At 33.9% G+C, this 19867-nt stretch overlaps 1 protein-coding gene across 3 annotated transcripts; it reads left to right on the forward strand.

Moving 5' to 3' along the window:
- Positions 1-1255: 1255 nt before the first annotated feature.
- LOC113054508 (transmembrane protease serine 2-like) lies at positions 1256-8494 on the forward strand. Of its 3 annotated transcripts, none has more exons than XM_026220112.1 (14): positions 1256-1402; positions 1512-1598; positions 3522-3798; positions 4132-4224; positions 4305-4421; positions 4501-4630; positions 5259-5369; positions 5486-5529; positions 6058-6220; positions 6293-6462; positions 7287-7382; positions 7529-7671; positions 7781-7933; positions 8159-8494. In XM_026220112.1, exons 2-14 carry the CDS (start codon positions 1581-1583, stop codon positions 8165-8167), a joined length of 1524 nt encoding a protein of 507 aa, XP_026075897.1. In that variant the 5' UTR covers positions 1256-1402; positions 1512-1580; the 3' UTR covers positions 8168-8494. The 3 variants fall into 3 exon arrangements, with proteins under 3 accessions (XP_026075897.1, XP_026075898.1, XP_026075899.1); XM_026220113.1 differs by having other exon boundaries at positions 1515-1598; XM_026220114.1 differs by having other exon boundaries at positions 1558-1598.
- The last annotated feature ends 11373 nt before the right edge of the window (positions 8495-19867 follow it).

Below are 19867 nucleotides of genomic sequence, written 5' to 3' on the forward strand. Positions count from 1 at the left end.
GTCATGGATCTCAAAGTATCGGCTCATTGACTAAGTTACTGAATAACAGCAGGGCTGAGATTGACCCCTGTGCGAGAGATGAGTTTGGAAAGCCACACATTTTCTTAGTGCAGATGATCTTTACAGCTTGTTTTTCATGTGGAAATTGTGTCGTGTCAGGAAATTGAACAGGAAGTCTAGTTACAGCTTGCAACCGATGAAACTTTCATCAAATAGAAGCCTTGTAAAGGATGTATAGCTTTTAGCAGTTCAGGTGATTCTTTGTACAAAATTATTTACATGAGAACTTAAAGTTGAGTTTGTTTATATTTATTTCCTCTCCATATTTGTTCATACATGACACTGAAATATGTTCATATATGATTTTGAAGCTTTCGCTGAAAAGAACAGCACTCTTGTGAAACATAAGATTGTTTAGTTTTCTCTGGGGCACAGAGGGTTAAAAGGTCTGCAAAGGTTGACACACATGGGGATAGTGTTTGATTTGCTGTGTGCTGTGATTTAAAGGGGTATTTAAAGGAATAGTACAACTAATAATTAATAGTTTTGTCATTTTGCCAAAAAAGTTAAAACTAAAATATATACTACAAATGATAAAAACAAAAAGTTAATTTAAATCAAAAAAAAAAAAAAAAAAACGAATTGCTTCTTTAAATATTAATAAAACCTATGATGGAATATGATACTATAATAACAACAGTACCAAATATGTTTGATTCTCGTGTCTTCTAATCTATTGTGATTTACCAAATGTTTCCTTCTTCAAGTGAAAGGGAATATTTAGTGCACACTTGCAGCACGCAAAAGCTTGCTTTATTTTTACAAATTAGATTTGAGCTATGAATGGAAGGTTTTCAGTGTATAGGAACTAAACTTGGCTAAATTCTCACACAAAGCTATCATTTGACTTCAGCAGACTTGAACCATAGCATTCAAATCACAGAGACTGAAGTTAATGTAGATTTGCATTTGCGAGACTAAACAAAAGCAAAAAATAAAAAACAGATGTCATTTTATATATTTTTCTATTGCATTTGTGCCCCGTTCAAAATGTTGTGAAATGGAGTTTGCAGTAAGGAAGCTCCTTTGACAGGAATATATTTTTTTTCCTTATTATTGACACAACTTGTTTGCTTGGTATTTTACAATGCAAAGTTGCGTCATCTGTGTGCGAGAAATGTGAGACCAGATAGTCATTGAAAAGAAAACCAATCAAGTGCTCTGAATAATAAACCCTTAGTTCTGGTCACCGGGTGATATTTTATGATTGATATTTTATGCATTCACCTGACTGGTGGGTGTTTTAGCTGATCTACCAAGCAAAGGTGTGGCGTTGGCTGTTCATTACACACACAGAGAGCGGACAGAGAGTCCACTAACACTCAAACACAAGGAAAACCAGGTGAGTTTTACTGTATATTATTATAATTTGTATGACATTGATGTATGATTTCATACAGATCTGTTGCTGTTTCTAAGACTAATGCATGTTTTAATGTTTGTTTACTCAGCAGATCTTAGACTGAGCTTGAAGTTCAAGTGATTTTTTTTTTTTAGTTCAAACAAGCCAAAGGCAAAAGATGCAGACGACAAATGCGGTAATGACATAAACTAGTTGTTTTTTCTTATCTTAACTCCTGTCTGAACACCCTCTTCTGTCCAGCTTGGATCTTTTAGTTCCCGTTGTCTTTTGTTTGACATTGATTTTATGGAACAAAGCAGAAACTGTCAGTCAACAGATATATTTGTAAAGCATTAACTATCCTGAGGACAAACCAAGCACTTAATGAATGATTCATCAGAAAGGCCATTTGGTCTTTTATAATGGAAAGGCAGTTAGAAATGAATTCATGAAAAATAATGATAACATTAGACACAATGGATAATGGCCTGATTCATACATCATTTCCATAAGGAACTATTTTCTGAATAAGCTACAGGGAACTTTTCTATTGTACCTGAAAAATGTATGCAAACAATTTAATTGAAACCAAAATAGCCTTTCTTTATTCAGATAGGAATACAACCAAAACTATGTATATTTGTATATATTCACTCACTGGCCACTTTATTAGGTACACCTCGCTAGTACCGGGTTGGACCCCTTTTTGTCTTCAGAACTGCCTTAATTCTTCATGGCATAGATTCAACAAGGTTTTGGAAACATTCTTCAGAGATTTTGGTCCATATTGACATGATAGCTTCACACAGTTGCTGCAGATTGGTCGGCTGCACATCCATGATGTGAATCTCCCGTTCCACCACATCCCAAAGCTGCTCTAATGGATTGAGATCTGGTGACTGTGGAGGCCAGTTTGAGAAAAGTGAACCCATTGTAATGATCAAGAAACCAGTATGAGATGATTCGAGCTTTGTGACATGGTGCATTATCCTGCTGGAAGTAGCCAACAGAAGATGGGTACACTGTAGTCATAAAGGGATGGACATAGTCATCAACAAAACTCAGGTATGCCGTGGCGTTTAAACGATGCTCAATTGGTGGTAATGGGCCCAAAATGTGCCAAGAAAATATCCCCCACACCATTACACCACCACCAGCAGCCTGAACCATTGAGACGAGGCAGGATGGATCCATGCTTTCATGTTCTTTACGTCAAATTCTGACCCTATCATTTGAATGTTGCAGCAGAAATCGAGATTCATCAGACCAAGCAACATTTTCCCAATCTTCCATTGTCCAATTTTGTTGAGCCTTTGCAAATTGTAGCCTTTCTATCATCTCTAACCAGTCTGCCCATTCTCCTCTGACATCAACAAGGTATTGTTGTCCACACAATTGCCGCTCACTGGATATGTTCTCTTTTTCGGACCATTCTCTGTAAACCCTAGAGTTGGTTATGCGTGAATTTCAAGAGTTTTTGGAATACTCAGACCAGCCCGTCAGGTACCTACGATGTTCACCTAATAAAGTGGCCTTTGAGTGTGTGTGTGTGTGTGTGTGTGTGTGTGTGTGTGTGTATATATATATATATATATATATATATATATATATATATATATATATATATATATATATATATATTAGTATTCATTTATTCATTAATTTGGGGGAGGTAACAATATAACATTTAATTTCAAGTAGTCTATATTGGACATTTAGACTTAATTACATGAAATCTGAAAAAATAAAAAAAAAATCTTTTTTCCAGTGTTGTAAGATATAAGCAAGTGCAGCTCATTTCCTGTCTCTACTGCAATAAAATGTTGATCGGATGAAATATTGGATTACTCTTAAGGCGTGTTAAGTTCAATATAGTTTATTACATATAATAAAGCATGTCAATAAAGGAGTAAATAGTGCATATTATTGTTCAAATAAGGAACAATGTGTATTTAATAGGCTAGTTTTTCCTGGAACAGTCTGCACATTGTTGCTGTTAGTCATATTGTAATTGCTAATATTCTCACAGTAGTCTAAAGTTACTTTCTGATGAATATTTTCAGTCTGATTTGTCACATTATTAAACCTGAGAAACTGACAAAAACCACATTTCTCTCAGATTTACGACAATGTTTCGCACGTGAACCATGGTTTCCAACATGAAGAGCAGCGTCCCCCTCCACATGCACCCTCTTCTGGAATAAACCCGGCTTTACCTCAGCACCCCGGTCCCCAAAACCCACAGTATATACACCAGAATTCTCCTCCACAGTACTTTACAGAGAGATACTCGCCTGGTCAGAGCCTGCATCAGTATACGCCTCAAACAGCACCTGTAAACACACACCACACGGTCACACCTGGACTCTACCTTGACGTTAATCCGGTTCACAAAGGTATTTAAAATTTAAATGTTGTATCATTTACTTCAAGTTCTTCCAAGCTGTTGTGGTGTTGAACACAAAAGAAGATATTTTGAAGAATGCGGGTAGCCAAACAGTTTCTGGTACCCATTGACTTCCATAGTATTATTATTGTTTCTGCTTTTCCATACTATTTAAGCCAATGGGGACCAACAACTTCTAGGTACTCACATTCTTCAAAATATCTTCTGTGTTCAACAGACAAAAGAAATTCATACAAGTTTGGGTGAGCTCTCCCTTTGATCTCTTTTATCATTTTTATGTTTACAATTTTTTTGATTTTTATGAGCTTTGATTTTCCAACAGCTTCCAGGAGAAAAAAATGGCCGTTGATCCTTTGCATAGTCATCACCCTTCTGGTTGTTGCTGGGGTCATAGCTGCGGTGCTTTGGGTTTATGGTAAGAAACCCACACACTGGTTCCAACTATACATCTACCCAGTTTTTTCTTGCTCTGATATCCTCCATCTACTCCAACAGATGGGTTTGATTGTTTGCAAGGGCGTCGCTGTAAAACGGATAACAAATGTGTCAGCTTCTCGCAGTGGTGTGACGGCGTGCAGAACTGTCCATCAGGAGACGATGAAGCTCATTGCTGTAAGAATCCCTTACGCATATGGTCTGACATAATGAACTGATCCCATTCAAAGCACTTTACTGTACCTTTTTTGTGTAGATCGTCTGTATGGATCTAACTCCCTTCTTCAGATGTACTCACGTGAGAGCCAAAAATGGGAGAATGTCTGTATGGATGGATGGAGTGACAACCTCGGGAAGCAAGCATGTGAGGAGATGGGATACGAGAGGTAATATTAGTACGACTCATCTATTCAATTCAATTCAAGTTTATTTGTATAGCGCTTTTTACAAAACAAATCGTTACAAAGCAACTTTACAGAAAATTATGTTTCTACAATATTTAGTAGTAGCTAGTAGTTTGTGCACATTTGACAGGATTTTAGAAAAAATAAAAATAATAATAATAATACAAGACGTAGTCAGCTAGACGATGAACTATCAATATTATTGATTAAGTTATTATATGATTCAGTCACACATTTAGCAATAATTGTTAGTTCTGTTTGTTGATTCAGGGTTAGTCTGCGACTGCTCAGAGGAAAGTCTGCGACTGCTACTAAATAACGTCCTGTTTGAAATACATGCTGTTCTTTGAAACTTTCTATTCATCAAAGAATCCTTAAATGTTTTAGTTGCCACAAAAAAATAAATAATAATAAATTAAGTTTTTTAAAAGCACCAAATCAACTTTTTTGAATAATTTCTGAAGGATCATGTGACATTGAAGATGCTAGAAAAATGATGCTGAAAACTCAGCTTTGCCATCAAATGAAAATGTAAAGCATTTTCAGAATGGGTTTTGAAAGAGGCGATTTGTAATATGTGCTGTGTGTTTGTGTGTGGTTTATCTCTCAGGAACACTTATGTGGGTTATGTGGAGAGTAACTCTAGAGCATCGTCTGACTACATGCTGGTGAAGACAGATACTCCCAGCTCTTTCAATCTGACAAGTTTTCACAGTAAAAGGTGCGTCACAGACTGTTTATACAGAATTTTCCAGTTTTTCACATCTAAAATGTTTAGGTTTTGCATGTTGGTTATGTTATAAAAACTCTTTTTATATTTATCTTATAATAATTCAGTTCAGACTGTCCATCTAACAAAGCAGTGGCACTCAAATGTATAGGTAAGATAATAGTTGCATCTATTAATTTGTATTTTTCTATTATTATTTTGTGTCTGTGTGTGTGTGTTTTTTTTTTTTTTTTTGAGTTTTACCATAATTTTGTATGACTAAAAAGATAAAAGTAATTTATATAAAATTGAAATTAATTTTAAATATGAGGTATAATAATAATATGCAGTAAGAAAAACTAAATCATAATATGAGAAAAAAATTTAAAAGCCATGGCTTCTAAATGAAAATAAGTACTAAAATAACTAAAACTGGAATAAAACAAAAAGGTTAAATACCTTAGGCTAAAATAAAATGAAAACTGAAAATGCAAAAATAAAAGCAAAAACTATAAAAGTAAATAAGTATGAAACAATAACACTGATCCCGATGTACATATTTGTCATCATCTTTTACTCACTCTCATTTTTGGGTGACCCATCCTTTTAAGTATCTAAAGTATTAATATGAAGTGTAGCTTGTGGGCAGGAAAGCTACATTTTCACATACACTGATAATGATTATTGAATTCTGTTGTAGATTGTGGACGGAACAGCGTGACCCGAATCGTGGGAGGAACCACTGTGACCGCTAAGGGGGTGTGGCCATGGCAGGTCAGCCTGCAAATTTCCGGAAACCATTTGTGTGGCGGGTCTATCATTACACCTTACTGGATCATCACTGCGGCTCACTGTGTTTATGAGTAAGTTCTCTCATTTAGTCCAGTCTCATTTGACAAGTTATGATGACTCTAATAAATGACCAACTGGTGTAGGTTTTCAAATGCAAGGGATTGGACTGTGTATGCTGGATATCTGACTCGTGCTGAGATGCGCTCGGCCACTGGCAATTCTGTAAACCGAATTGTCATGCACGACTTTAACCCGAGGACCAACGAAAATGACATTGCCCTGATGAAGCTAAACCAACCACTCAGATTTACATGTAAGACTGAATTTCACATTTCCCCCCAGCCAATAAGAAAATTTCATGATAATATGATAATGATAATAAATTAAATAAAAGTGTTTTTGTTTCACACTGTTATTTACCGTAGGTATTATTTACAATATAGCTTTTATGTGAATATTTTTTGTAAGCTTTTGTAATTCCGTTATGTGCTTGTCATTTGAATTGATTAAAAATTACATTTTAGTTCGTTGGAAAGTCAACATTTCTGTATTTTTATTGAATAATTATTTTTGGATTTTATATTTATAAATGAATACTGTTTGTATTTAATATTTTATTTCATAGTATTAATAATTATATTAGTAAAAAAAATTCAAAGTATTAAATGAAACAGATTATTGCGGAATATGTTTAGCAAGAAAATGCTATTTCAGTTTTTATGCTTCATAATTTCACATTTAATTCAGTGTGTTTTTTACTAGAAATTTCTGGGTACATTTTTTCCCCCAGAGTAAAATATTTTTAATATAGAACATGACTTCGATAATTGAGTTTTAGGTGAAAGAATCATCATTTACTCACCATCAGGTTGTTCAAAAGATTCTTTATTGTGTCGAACCCTAAGAGAAAGCTTTTGTAAAATAGTAAAGCTGTTTTATTCATAGAACTCCTTGTTTATCAGTCTGCCCTGTTCATGACTTCAGAAGAAAATAAATAAGTTGTATGGACCATCTTTGTGGTGGATTTTTGGAGACAGAAGTTTCTATTGTGTGGAAAACAGCAGCTTGAAATTTTCTGCAAAATATCTCCTCCTTTGTTTTGGATGTTGACAGTTTGCATTTTGTTTCTTGTTTCAGCGGACGTCAGGCCAGTTTGTCTTCCCCGTAAAGGCATGTACTTTGCTGCCCCGCGGGAAAGTTACATCACTGGATGGGGGGCACTGTTTAGTGGAGGTTTGAAACTTTTCAAAAAGCAAAACAGAGCTGTAACCATTTACAGATCCAAATACATGTGTAGTGATTCATATTAGACAAAATAACTCATGCCTCTACATTTCTGAAACTGAAAATCGTTTCAAGCTAATTTTGTTTTCTTAAAGGACCTGCCTCACAAACCTTACAAGAAGCCAAAATCCAGCTAATCGACAGAACGACTTGCAACAGCCGAGCAGTGTATAACGGACGAATCACAGACACCATGATCTGTGCTGGCAAGCTGGAGGGCGGCGTGGACTCCTGTCAGGTCAGAAACACCGTTAGAAGCTGCTTGATCATTCAAAAGAGTACATTCGAGCACTGTAAATGTAATGTATGTGCCAAAAGCCAAAATAAACATGCGATCTTCCACACAGGGGGATAGTGGGGGTCCTCTGGTCATAAAGGAGAATTCTCTATGGTGGCTGGTTGGGGACACTAGCTGGGGTGATGGATGTGCTTTCAGAAACAAGCCTGGAGTCTACGGAAATGTGACCTACTTCCTTGACTGGATATATGAACAAATGCGGGTAAGATTTTAAATATAAACCCAAGCTGTGCCACATAAAATGTATTGTTATTATTATTATTACTATTACACAAGAAGAAAACTACCTCTTTGTTTTGTTTTACCCTAATTTTGTATGGACTAAAATGTAAAAAGTAGTTTATATAAAACTGAAATGAATTCTAAATATTAGGTATAATAATAATATGCAGTAAGAAAAACTAAAATACAATATTCTTTTTTCCAGAGATATTAGCTTTTTAATAAAAAAAGCTTTTTGAGAAGAGCGACTGATCCAAATTTGCTGACTCTGAGGAACTGTGACAAGGTCCAGGAGACCTTTAATGTTCGATATTGTTTTTTGTAGTCTTGTATTTAAATTTTGGTTTTCATTTAAGTGTATTCACATAAATCTAAAAAGAACCAGTTATTTATTTTCACCAGTGTCTATAATGAAGTTAATTGCAAATTTATTTGCTACAATATGCTATTATTATTAATTTTGTTTATGTTTTGTATAAAGAACACAATTGTACAAATGATTTGAATAAAAATCCCTACCTGACCATGAGGTTTTACATCACTGACGTGTTTCTGTTCTCTGGGTTTCTTTGCCACCACAACAGTTCACATTTGCATTATTACAGTATTTGATAAAATAACAGGCCAAAAAAAAAAAAAAAAAAACTGGATAGTTGAAATTATTTTTACAACATCAAGATTTTATGTTAAAATGTATATGATTGTTTGACTGGACAGGTTCAATATCAATATTTTGTCTTTACATGATTTAATGAAATATAAACATAATTGATTAAATGTTGTCTCTGAATTTAAATGAGGAAAAAAAAGTTGCAAATATAATCTAATCTTAACGCTCTTTAAAAATTGTTTTAAATGGTTTATTATACATCATTTCTCAAATACATTTCTCAAATGTGTAACATAAATTATGTGACCCAGATTTTATGACTTGTATAAAATCTTTAAAAATATCATAAAGTTCATGTATTATACATAGATGCATGGATATTATGATATGTATTCTTCAAAATATAATGTCCAAGGTCATATTAATTTGTAGAAAGTTATTAAGTGAAGCTAAATCATTTTTTTATATTTAACATATTTATATAAAGGTATTTGAAAATATTATATATGGACTGTTGAAGACTATATATATTATATTACATTATTTAATTTTTTTATCTGTAACTGAATGATTCAACTTTAACAGGTACAGAATCCCCTTCTGAATATATATATTTTATGGATTCATGGAGCATTAAGGCTTCACAATCAGCAAACCAAACCACAGGAGTAAAACTCCTATGACCCATTTTCCTCAGCTTTTCTTCACGCCTAAAACAATGAATTCACACCAACCCACGGAGTCATCACAGTTCCTGGCTCCCAGTTAATCACCATTATGAAGTGTTATAGCATATTCAGCAGCAGTATTTCAACCTCTCCTTTGCCATTTAGCAGGACCTTTAATCACCGCTCATTGAATTTGCGACTCTAATCGGCAGATGCTCAGTGGAGGAGATCAGCGTCTGCTACCTGTTTGTACCAATTAGCAGATGCGTGACACTCGGCTGACGGCTCTTCACGGGGTTAACAGATGTGACAATTACGGCCTCATTTGAATGAATGCTCAAGGGGTTCAACATAAGGGCTACGCAATTACACGGCAGCCTGGGAACACATTTCATCTTTAGCTTTACTCTCAGTCTCTGTGAGAGGAAAATGTTGGCAGGGAACCCACGGTGTGTTGACAAACAAACCTGCTTCCCGTAATGCCCCCCCCACACCCCCCCCAACTGGGGAAAATATGCTGAGAAGTCCATAAACCCCAAAATGCTGATTTAGGCCTGACTCGGCCTGCGTATGATAATGAATGAATGAATTTTAAAGGATATATTGTATATATAGGAAATGGTTTTATTAAGATTATATATATATATATATATATATATATATATATATATATATATATATATATATATATATATATATATATATATATATATATATATATATATATATATATATATATATATAATTTAAGAAGAGCAAATAATTCAAACCACAGACATTGATTTTGAATTTGTCAAATTCATTCTTTTTTTTTTTTTTTTTTTTTTATAAATTTTTTTTTTTTGCATTGCTGCATTCAATGCCGTTTTATGGATTAATTAATTTTTTGTTTGGTGTTTCGCTTTGTTTGTCTCATCTGCATCTGAAATATCTATTCTCCCAAGTGAAATTATTTCTCACTTTGTGTCACAAAAGATCCTTTGTAGATAAATTATCTAATTATTTCCATTCAATGAAAGTAAATATACACATGCAGTCAAGCTCCAAAAATGATAGAAGGACCATAAACATACTATAAAAAGGATCAAACTGCAGCTATGATTTCAATTTTACATAGTAATGTCATGCCATGAATAAATGAGATTTAATATCTTATTTTCAACCATATTATGTCCTCAGAAGACTTGAGGTGTACATGTAACAAACAAGTGATAAACCAGTTTTATACCATTTTAAACCATTACACAGAAAAGAGCTGCCATGATGCACTGCGTAACATCTCATTTTATGTTATAGAGAAGACAGATGAGGTTTGGCAGAATTTGGCTTGTTTTTGTGAACTACCCAGTTGTGAGCAGGGCAGATTCTTCAGATAGGACAGATGCTGAGGTCTTCCTTTAGCTCTCACGTGAGGTTTAGTGTCCACCCATCAAACAGAGTGTGTCATTTAGTCTGAGGGCCTGATCAAATACACTTGCCTCTGCAGCCAATGAGGGGAGAGAGCTTGTTACTGGGCAGTTGTGGGTTTAGTCTCGCTCTCTCTCCCTCTCTCTCTGTTCTTGAAGTCGATGTCATACATCAGCGTTATTGGCGTTCATAGGTTCCCTGTGCTGCTGTGTGCGGTTCTACTGAACATCAGCACTCTGTGCTGCATTTAAGATCAGCTAATAGCATCAACTATCAGCTCACCTCAGCAACACGAGCGATATTAGGCTTATTAGAGGAACACTACCTGCTGACATCAAATTACTTCCGTATATGGGAAATGTCAAAGGATATTTTTGTATTGCTTTCTTATCTTTCCCTTTTTTAACTCTGCACCACCGTCTTTGCCTGTTTCTTATGTTTTGAAAACTTTTGTAGCTAAAATCAAACATTAGCCTAATCAGGATTTAATTCTTTTTTTTTTTTTTTTTTTTTGATGCAAAATTAAGGTGCTCTTAATCTAAATATGTAGAGATTTTGATGCAAAATTAAGGTGCTCTTAATTTAAATATCTAAAATTTTACACTGCATTGTAGATGCTAAAACGAAAAAATAAAAGCGTAAAGTGTGTGATTCGTTAGTGTGTCTATGCAGTTCTCCTGACAAACAGCAGGCGGCGTCACGGACTGTCAGGAATAACCTCGAAGTTGTGGGGTTTCCCTTCAGTTTGTCTCACTTGTCTGCTTAAAAATAGAAAATCTGGAAGCGTCACAAGATTAAGTATGATAAAACAAACTAATTAAATAATCATTAGTAAGTATAACAAAGTGTTTTTGACGATATTGCTACAGAATGGCCTACACGCAACACATTTGATTCATATTTGACAAGTTTTGAATTTATATATATATATATATATATATATATATATATATATATATATATATATATATATATATATATATATATATATATATATATATATATACACACACACACACACACACACTTAATTTTAAGGTTATTTTAAGATGTTTCATGCGTGTTTTCTAGGATTTTATACATATATAAAATGCGTGTGTATTTTTTGACAACAGTTTTGATTAAATATATTGTTGTTGGAAAAGAGTTTTCATAAGTATACATGCCTTGGAACCTGGTATAAATAGCAGTAATTGCATTTCAGTTCTTCTGTATGCATTATAAATAGAAGTGTATGCATGAATCCTCTAATATTCTCTGCGATGCTCTTCAGCTTGTTCTGTGTTGGTCAGTCTTTCTGTTGACAGTTTTGTATTTAGGTCACACAGGAGCCCTCGGGCAGCAGTAAAGCATGTCCTCTACAGGAGTGATTGACACCTTCTCTGATGATGAATGAAGTCTCCAGCTTCTCTGGGCTTCCGCCACAGAAATAAACCAGAGCTGCACACTGATGGTCCGTCCTCGTCTCATTTCTTTAATTCGATGTTATACTTGATACAGTGTAATTGAGGCAAATAAATTGAGACAGCTGTAGAATAACACAATTAGTGTTTAATTTTTTTTTTCCTCCAGGATGCAATCATCTTTTATTTCCCATTAATGAAACAACACCCCATTTTATGGCCTACTGAACCCGAACAGCATGTGAACTAAATGGAGAGGTAAATAAATAACAAAAAAATCTTGTTACCGGAACTGCATTGCATATTTACACTGAAATGAAAATGGTCTCTGAAATGACCTTTAAATCTAGATTCGAGCTTACTTTGCTAGAATTCTCTATCGCCATCAACATCAATTACACCATCTTTATCAACAAGCATCCCAAAATGGTTTGGCATCTATTAGCATGCCAGTTTTGAAAACAATGCAGTATATTCAGATGCAAACACCTGAAAGCTTTCTAAGACTTTATAGAACAATAAACTTTGTTGCAAAATGTAATTTCCTGCCTTTAGAGAGACCAGCTTGGATTTGAATTGCCTTTAATGTTGAGCTGAAGTCCGTCTGTGTTGCTTTAAGATGAAAGGGAAGAGGATTCTGGTTTTGGATCAGAGGTAAAGCTGTGGCGGTGCCTGTACCCAGTGTTTCTGTGAGAAAGAAAAGTCGTAAGAAAGAACTCTTTAATCTCACAGTTGTGCGTCTTGGACAGCAATGAGGTTAAATGTAGACAATGTGAGACTTTTACTTAAGTCTTCTATTCCTCAGATGTTTCTCCTGAGAAATAGATCCTAAAATCCCACGTGTCTCCTTTTAGAGTTCAAGAAAATGTCTCATTAAAATCTCATACTGTGCTCCGATTTCCCAAAATAATAAAGTATCAGAAATTCCAATACGATTATATAATATATAATAAAAAAATACAAAAGATTCCCGCCAGAAATTCAAACTTTTAAAAGCAATTTTTTTGCTTACTTTTAATTAATTTAATTTAAATGTATATTTTATTTATATAATTATGTAATATAACAATAATGCATTTTTTACATAATTCTATAATATATCATAACAATAAGAATACTAATGTGTGCGATCATGAATTCAAAATCTGTAATTTAATTTTTTTATTTATATAATACAGAACAATAATAATGCTAATTAAATGTTTTATTATTACATTTAATAAATATATAATTATATAATAAAAATAAATACTAATAACACTTAAGTCTGCAATCAGAAATAGCTTTGTGTCATTTGGCTTATTTTTGTGTGCACGTTCCAAACGCAGCTCTGTACATTTATCTGTCTGTCATGTTGACAGGTCTTCAGCCGCAGTGATGTTAACGTCCCCTGGCTGTTCTCCAGTGATGAGTCCAGATGGAGGATATGTTGGTACCTGCCTTTTTATTTCCATTGCCAGTTTACTCCCTCCAGGCCCCGGTACACCTCCATGCCATCTGTGCCAACCTGCCGTCTCTCCGTCAGACAGTTTGCAGGATCCGCCGTGCGTGGCAGGCCTACAGCTGTGCAGACAGCAAGCCCAACATCTGTGTGTCCTGTGGGACAGACGGGGGAATGTCCCGTTGAGCGACTCAGCTGCTGCTGGCCTTAAACACAGCCACCGGCTGGCAGTTCTGTAGACAGGGTGAGTTTTGCAATGTAAGTGTAAAAAAAAAAAGGCAGTATTCACTGGACTGAACTTTTCCTAACCTTGAAACATTATACATCATGAAAAAGTAATAGTAGAGGCGTTGTGTGCACTGTGTGAACATGATGCTTACTTTAGTTCTAGGATAAATGTGAATGTGCATTAATTCATCCTACTCACAAAAAACTTTTCCTTCAGCCCGAGATTTATTCATTACACTTTTTGTTTTGAAAGGGCTTTTATATTTACTATAAATAGAACTTTTTTTATTATTTTGAGTCCCGCTCATATTTAAAAAGTAATTAGTTACTTTTTTAAGGAGTAACGCAATATTGTAATGCATTACATTTAAAGCAACTTTCCCCAACAATGATAATATATAATATATATTAAAATATAAAACACACAAAATAACTGTTTTCTAATTTAATATATTTGAAAATTTAACTTATTCCCATGATGTAAAGCTAAATTTTCAGCAGCCTCTACTGCAGTCTTCAGAGTCATAAGATCCTTCAGAAATCATGCTAATATGCTGATTTGCTGCTCAAGAAACATATATTGTAATTATTTTTATCAATGTTGAAAATATTAGATGCATTTATTTATTTTTATAAAAATATACTGTGTGTGTGTGTATATATATATATATATATATATTTATATATATATATATATATATATATATATATATATAAAATATAAATCTATGTATACAGCAGAATATATATATATATATATATAAATATATAGCTCAATTGGTAGAGTACTGCACTATCAAGCGCAAGGTTGGGGGTTCGATTCCCTGGGAACACATGATATGTAAAAATTGATAGCCTGAATGCACTGGAAGTCGACTTGGATAAAAGTGTCTGCTAAATGCATAAATTAAATTGAAATTGAAATATAAAATATCATTGCTTATTGCTTATTATTATAATTGTGTTCAAATTAAAAGAAAAAAATGCAGCAATACTATTCAGCTATATGTATATATATATATATATATAAATATCAGTCAATAATGATCAGTCATTCTGCTACTGGTGAGACACAACTGCAAGTGAGAAACAAAATCGAGAAATAAATAAAATAACTTTTTCATGACCACACATAAGGTCAGCCATGTGCTTTTGTTACTAAGCAACACTGAAAGCCTGTGTGAGGGTTTTGTCTGAAGTCGACTCAGATGGGTTGTACGGCTGGAAGAGTAACAGTCAGGCTTTGATTACTGTGCAGAGTCAAGCCCGACAGTCTCGTGCTCAAACATTCTGCATAAACTCACTAATTATTAAAGAATATCCAGTGTCACAGCAGATTTCAGTTACTTTTGGTTATCTTTTCTGAACTACTGTAAATGTAATTTCAAATAAATGTCCAACATATTTTTTGTTTTTTAGTAGTATTCTCTGGCAGAAATTACTATGGTGAACATTTTAAATACTGTAGACATATATATATATATATATATATATATATATATATATATATATATATATATATATATATATATATATATATATATATATATATATATATATATATATATATATATATATATATATATATATATATGTATGTATGTATGTATCTATGTGTATATATATATATATATATATATATATATGTGTGTGTGTGTGTGTGTGTATGTGTGTGTGTGTGTGTTTTATTTTCTTATTTTTTTATTTTTTGCTTGAATAGTAGTGGAAATGTATAGTTTGAGTTACAAAATGAAATTGTAGTTGGAATGACTTATCAAAGGTACTATTATGATGCCACTTTCATTCAGTGGCTCCTTTCATTCTCTCTCTTTCTCTCTCTGTCTCTCCTCCAGTGCCGTTTTATTGCATTGTGCCTGTAGAGTCCTGCTGGGCGTGAATCAGTGTGGAGAGCCAATAGCAGGCCGGCAGGTGGGTGGCGGTCAGTGGTCAATGAAGCAGGGTGGGGTTACTGTGTCATAATCACAATAAAGGAAAGGTCAGCACTTCTTTACTCACATGCAGAAAACACACCCAAAATCATTATACAGATTTCAGTATTTATTAACAGGCAAAACGACAGACATTTCTTACATTTTCTTTTGAACAGAGATCAGAAGAAATGCATTATTCAGATCAAAGTGTTTTTTTGTTTCATCACTGCACTGGACGTGCTGCTTCAGAGGATGACATCTGAATGAAGCACTGAGCCTTTAGACTGAGCATTCAATATATATGATCAATATATGGATTCCCAGCAGCACGTCAGCCCAATCAAGCACTTATTCTCCTGTGTGGGAGAGATTCACCATTTCATTTAGTTCCCAGTGATTCATGGACGTTACCTTTTTAGGCAGGACCTCTCCTGTAAAAGGAGCTCATTCACATTACACTCGACTGCTGGTATTAATGAAATCAAACACACGTCAAATCTTAAGCGTTTATGACAATAAAGTTGAAGAGAAATCCCCTTAGTTTTTTTACACATTCTGTGTTTGTTCATATTCTGGTGCCTGAAAGCTGATGATAAGATAATATCGGTTATTACCAGCACATAACATTCAAAAGTACAGACTTGCAGCCATTATTTACAGTCATTTGTGAATGTTTTTTTCTTTTCTTTATTCAGACATGTTATCTCATTAAAACGTGTAAAGTCTACTTTACTGTTTGGAGAACTATAAAATAAGAAAAATTGTTTTTAACTTAATAATTTTATTATAAAACATTTTATTACAATAAATTGAATAGAATATAAAACTATAATATTATTACACACACACACACACACATATATATTGGAAATTGAAAGAAAACCCAGAGAAAAACATTTAAATAAAATTAAATAATAATAAATCAAATTAAAGAATAAAAAAATGATAATATATAGTAAAATGTTAGAATATTACTGCATGATTTTTGCACTTCTGGCAGCCAAGAAAAATGTAAACTTTCAGAAGTCCATACTGACTAAAATGTATTGCACTTTTAATGATAATTTACAATCTAAATATGTTTTGAGGAGGAATTATGTCACAATTAGAATGAATACCATTTAGAAAATTAAATTCCTAAAACGTATCTTGATGTATATTATCTGTTTAGCAAAATGAGTTAATTTCTTAGATTTTCAAATACTTTTATACTATGAATACAGATAAACAATTGTATTTCAATTTTATTTATAGCAGTTTTCTAACGATAATTGGGATTTTGACTCATTTTGTTCTTTTTCTCTCTACTGGCACAGATAACATCCATTCCCATGCAGAGGAGCATCCGGTAAGATTCTGTCATCTATTGTAAGCCACTTCTAGATGAAAAGAAGAAGCATGTGAGTAGAGTCCAGGGAGAGCTGCAGGCATGTGTGCTTTTGTAAGGGATTCTCCAGCCCAACAGCTGCAAGAGTGCCACAGAAATGCTTGTTAGGGCAGAATATAGCCAGAGCTCCAGGGACCATCCAGACACAGTGACTATTCATAACTGTAATGGGTAATTTACAAAAAAGCCAGTGAGGGACAGCAAGAGATCTGCTGAAAATACAAATTTATGGGAAACACTTATTGTATCAAAACTACTGCTGTCCAAAAGCATCATCCTACCTTTGCATATAAATAATACCATGTCAAGGGGGCTAGTATTGACGCTCTTCTCCAGAACAAGCACAGAATATAAACTAAGGTCTCAAATCACTGAGAATCCTGAAATATTTCCTGGAATTTTTTCCTTTCCTTTTCTTTTCTTTTTTTATTATTTTAAAATAATGTTTAATTCATATTTTAATACATTTAGTTTATACAGAACTATAGAATATTATTGATATTATATAATATAATAATAATATAATTTTATAATAATATCCTTTTGTAATCTTTACAACATCCTGAAATGTTTCTTGGACTCTTTTCTCTTTTCTTTCTTTATACAACAATTATTTAATTTAGTTAAATTTTTGTTAATTGTTTTTGATTGAATGTTAAATAAATTTTTTATTAAATGTAATTTATATAGAATTATAGAATGTTATTAACAGTAAATAGTAAAATACTATTTAAAAAAAAGTTCTGACAGCCTGGAAATATTTAAACATTTAATATCCATACATGCTAAAATGTATTGCATTGAATGATAACGCGTACAGCAATACACAATGAAAATGCTATATAAATGCCTCATTCATTCATTAATTTCAAACGAAAGGAAAACAGAAGCTAAAGAGCATGTTATAATGCATAAAGCAGTTGACAAAACTAAATAAATGCAAACATCATCCCAAATCCTGAAATGTATATTTATAGAATTATACTTTATTCTATCAATATTTAATTATTAGGTCTTTGTAGAATGTTATTCATAATAAATACTGTAGTAAAATATTATTGAATTTTACCGCATGATTTCTGCAGTGTCTGAAAAATAGGAAATATTAAAACTTCCTTGATCCAGATTGCCTAAAATGTATTGCTTTTAATGACTATTTAAAAATAGAAAAAAATTGGCACACCTAGGTCCAAATTTACTTGAATAACAGATTATCACATAAGTGACGTTTCGAGCACACAGGCTTTTCATCAGACTTAATTTTATTTTTGTTCTTATAGTGATGTGCATGCTTTTGTTTTGATTTAGTTTTTGTAATGATAATTAACAATCGATATGAAAAGAGGAACTAAGGTATAAAATATTTAACGAAACTAAACCGCGTGGAAACATCATCCCGAACCTCTCCTGACTACTGCCTGTCCTGCTCATAATTAGCTGTTCTGTTTAATCCGTTCCCCGAGGTTCTCTCCCATCCTCTAGGGTGGAGTCACTCCGAGAGAGCGAACCACATGACATGTCCATGGGCAACGCCTATCCATGGACACAGCATCCTGGGCGTGCCTGGTGCACATGACTCGCCCCCTGATATCTGCTCTGTGATAGCAGCCAACACGACTCCCCTCTGTTCAGCCTGCAGCACCATCCGCGGCTGTCTCGCGTGGGCTGTGCGCACCCAGCGCCAACATTGTTACTGGCTCCAAAAGCAAACAAAACAGTTTTTTTTCTGTTTCGCGTCTCGTGACAGCAGCCTGTCTGGTTTGAGCGGATGCTCCATGAATCAATGGCTGCTTTAGACAAGCTTACGGTGCATGAGGAAGCTCAGTTATGCTGCAGCGAAATGGCTCATGCATGGAGAGAATCCGAATGAATGTTATAGACTAGTCATCAATGTGACAAACATTAGATAAATAAGACACAAAAATGGCAGAACTGTGTGTATAGAAAGGGAATCCTGGGGACCAAGTTGTCTGTAATTCAGTAAATGGTGCAGAGGTTGTGCTGTTGGGTGGAGGGATTGGTTGATCTGAGAGGAATGTAATGAGTTATGCAGCTCACGTGGAAACAGACGTGGAAAAACACACTGCTGGAGACAGTGAACGGAAACAATACGGGCACCTTAAAAATCACAGGGCTTTTTGAGAAGAGATTGATTCCTAAAATGCGAACTGTCCCAGGTTCTTTTTTTTATTTGCCAGTGGAATTTGTTTTTCACGGCGCCTGTTGAGCTAATCGTAACAGCACACATTGTAGTAAGTTGCGTGTGTGGTGGGGGATTTGGGTAAATGCATGAGGATAAGCGAGCGTGTTGCGGTGGCTGAGTCTAATGATGTGCTGTGGGTTTGGCAGTGACAAGTGACAGCTCCTGTATTCTGCGGCATGCACAGATCTGTGCTGAATCTGAAAACCACTGGCAGAGGACAGACAAGAAAAGAGCAATTTGTCTACAAATCACACTGGAGATAGAAGATCAGTAGATCAAGAAAAATAGAAATGCAGTTGATTATAATTTACCGTAAAGAGGAAAGAGAGCATGCCATCAGTCAGATGCTAAACTAACCTGGGCCAATGGTTGAATATGGTTTTATTGGACATTAAAATTATTTGCTGTGATATTTGACAGATGGAATGGAGATTATGTATATATAACACACATACTTAAAACCAAAGTTTTAAATAATATTTAATACAATATTATTAATAGTAATATTTATATATTATTAATCATTTAGTTCATAATAATACATTAAATATCACTTTAGTTATTTTCTTTTTTAATATGATATGAACATTAATATTATTAATATTATACTTGTATATTAAACACACACACACTCAC

Source organism: Carassius auratus, chromosome 35 (genome assembly GCF_003368295.1).
Source record: "Carassius auratus strain Wakin chromosome 35, ASM336829v1, whole genome shotgun sequence".
NCBI lineage: Eukaryota > Metazoa > Chordata > Actinopteri > Cypriniformes > Cyprinidae > Carassius > Carassius auratus.

Excerpts from the sequence above, each read along its gene's own strand:
- LOC113054508 (XM_026220112.1), top strand. Across the intron at positions 6,463-7,286 it reads CCAACCACTCAGATTTACAT|CGGACGTCAGGCCAGTTTGT; the intron begins GTAAGACTGAAT and ends TTCTTGTTTCAG. Across the intron at positions 7,383-7,528 it reads GGGGGCACTGTTTAGTGGAG|GACCTGCCTCACAAACCTTA; the intron begins GTTTGAAACTTT and ends GTTTTCTTAAAG.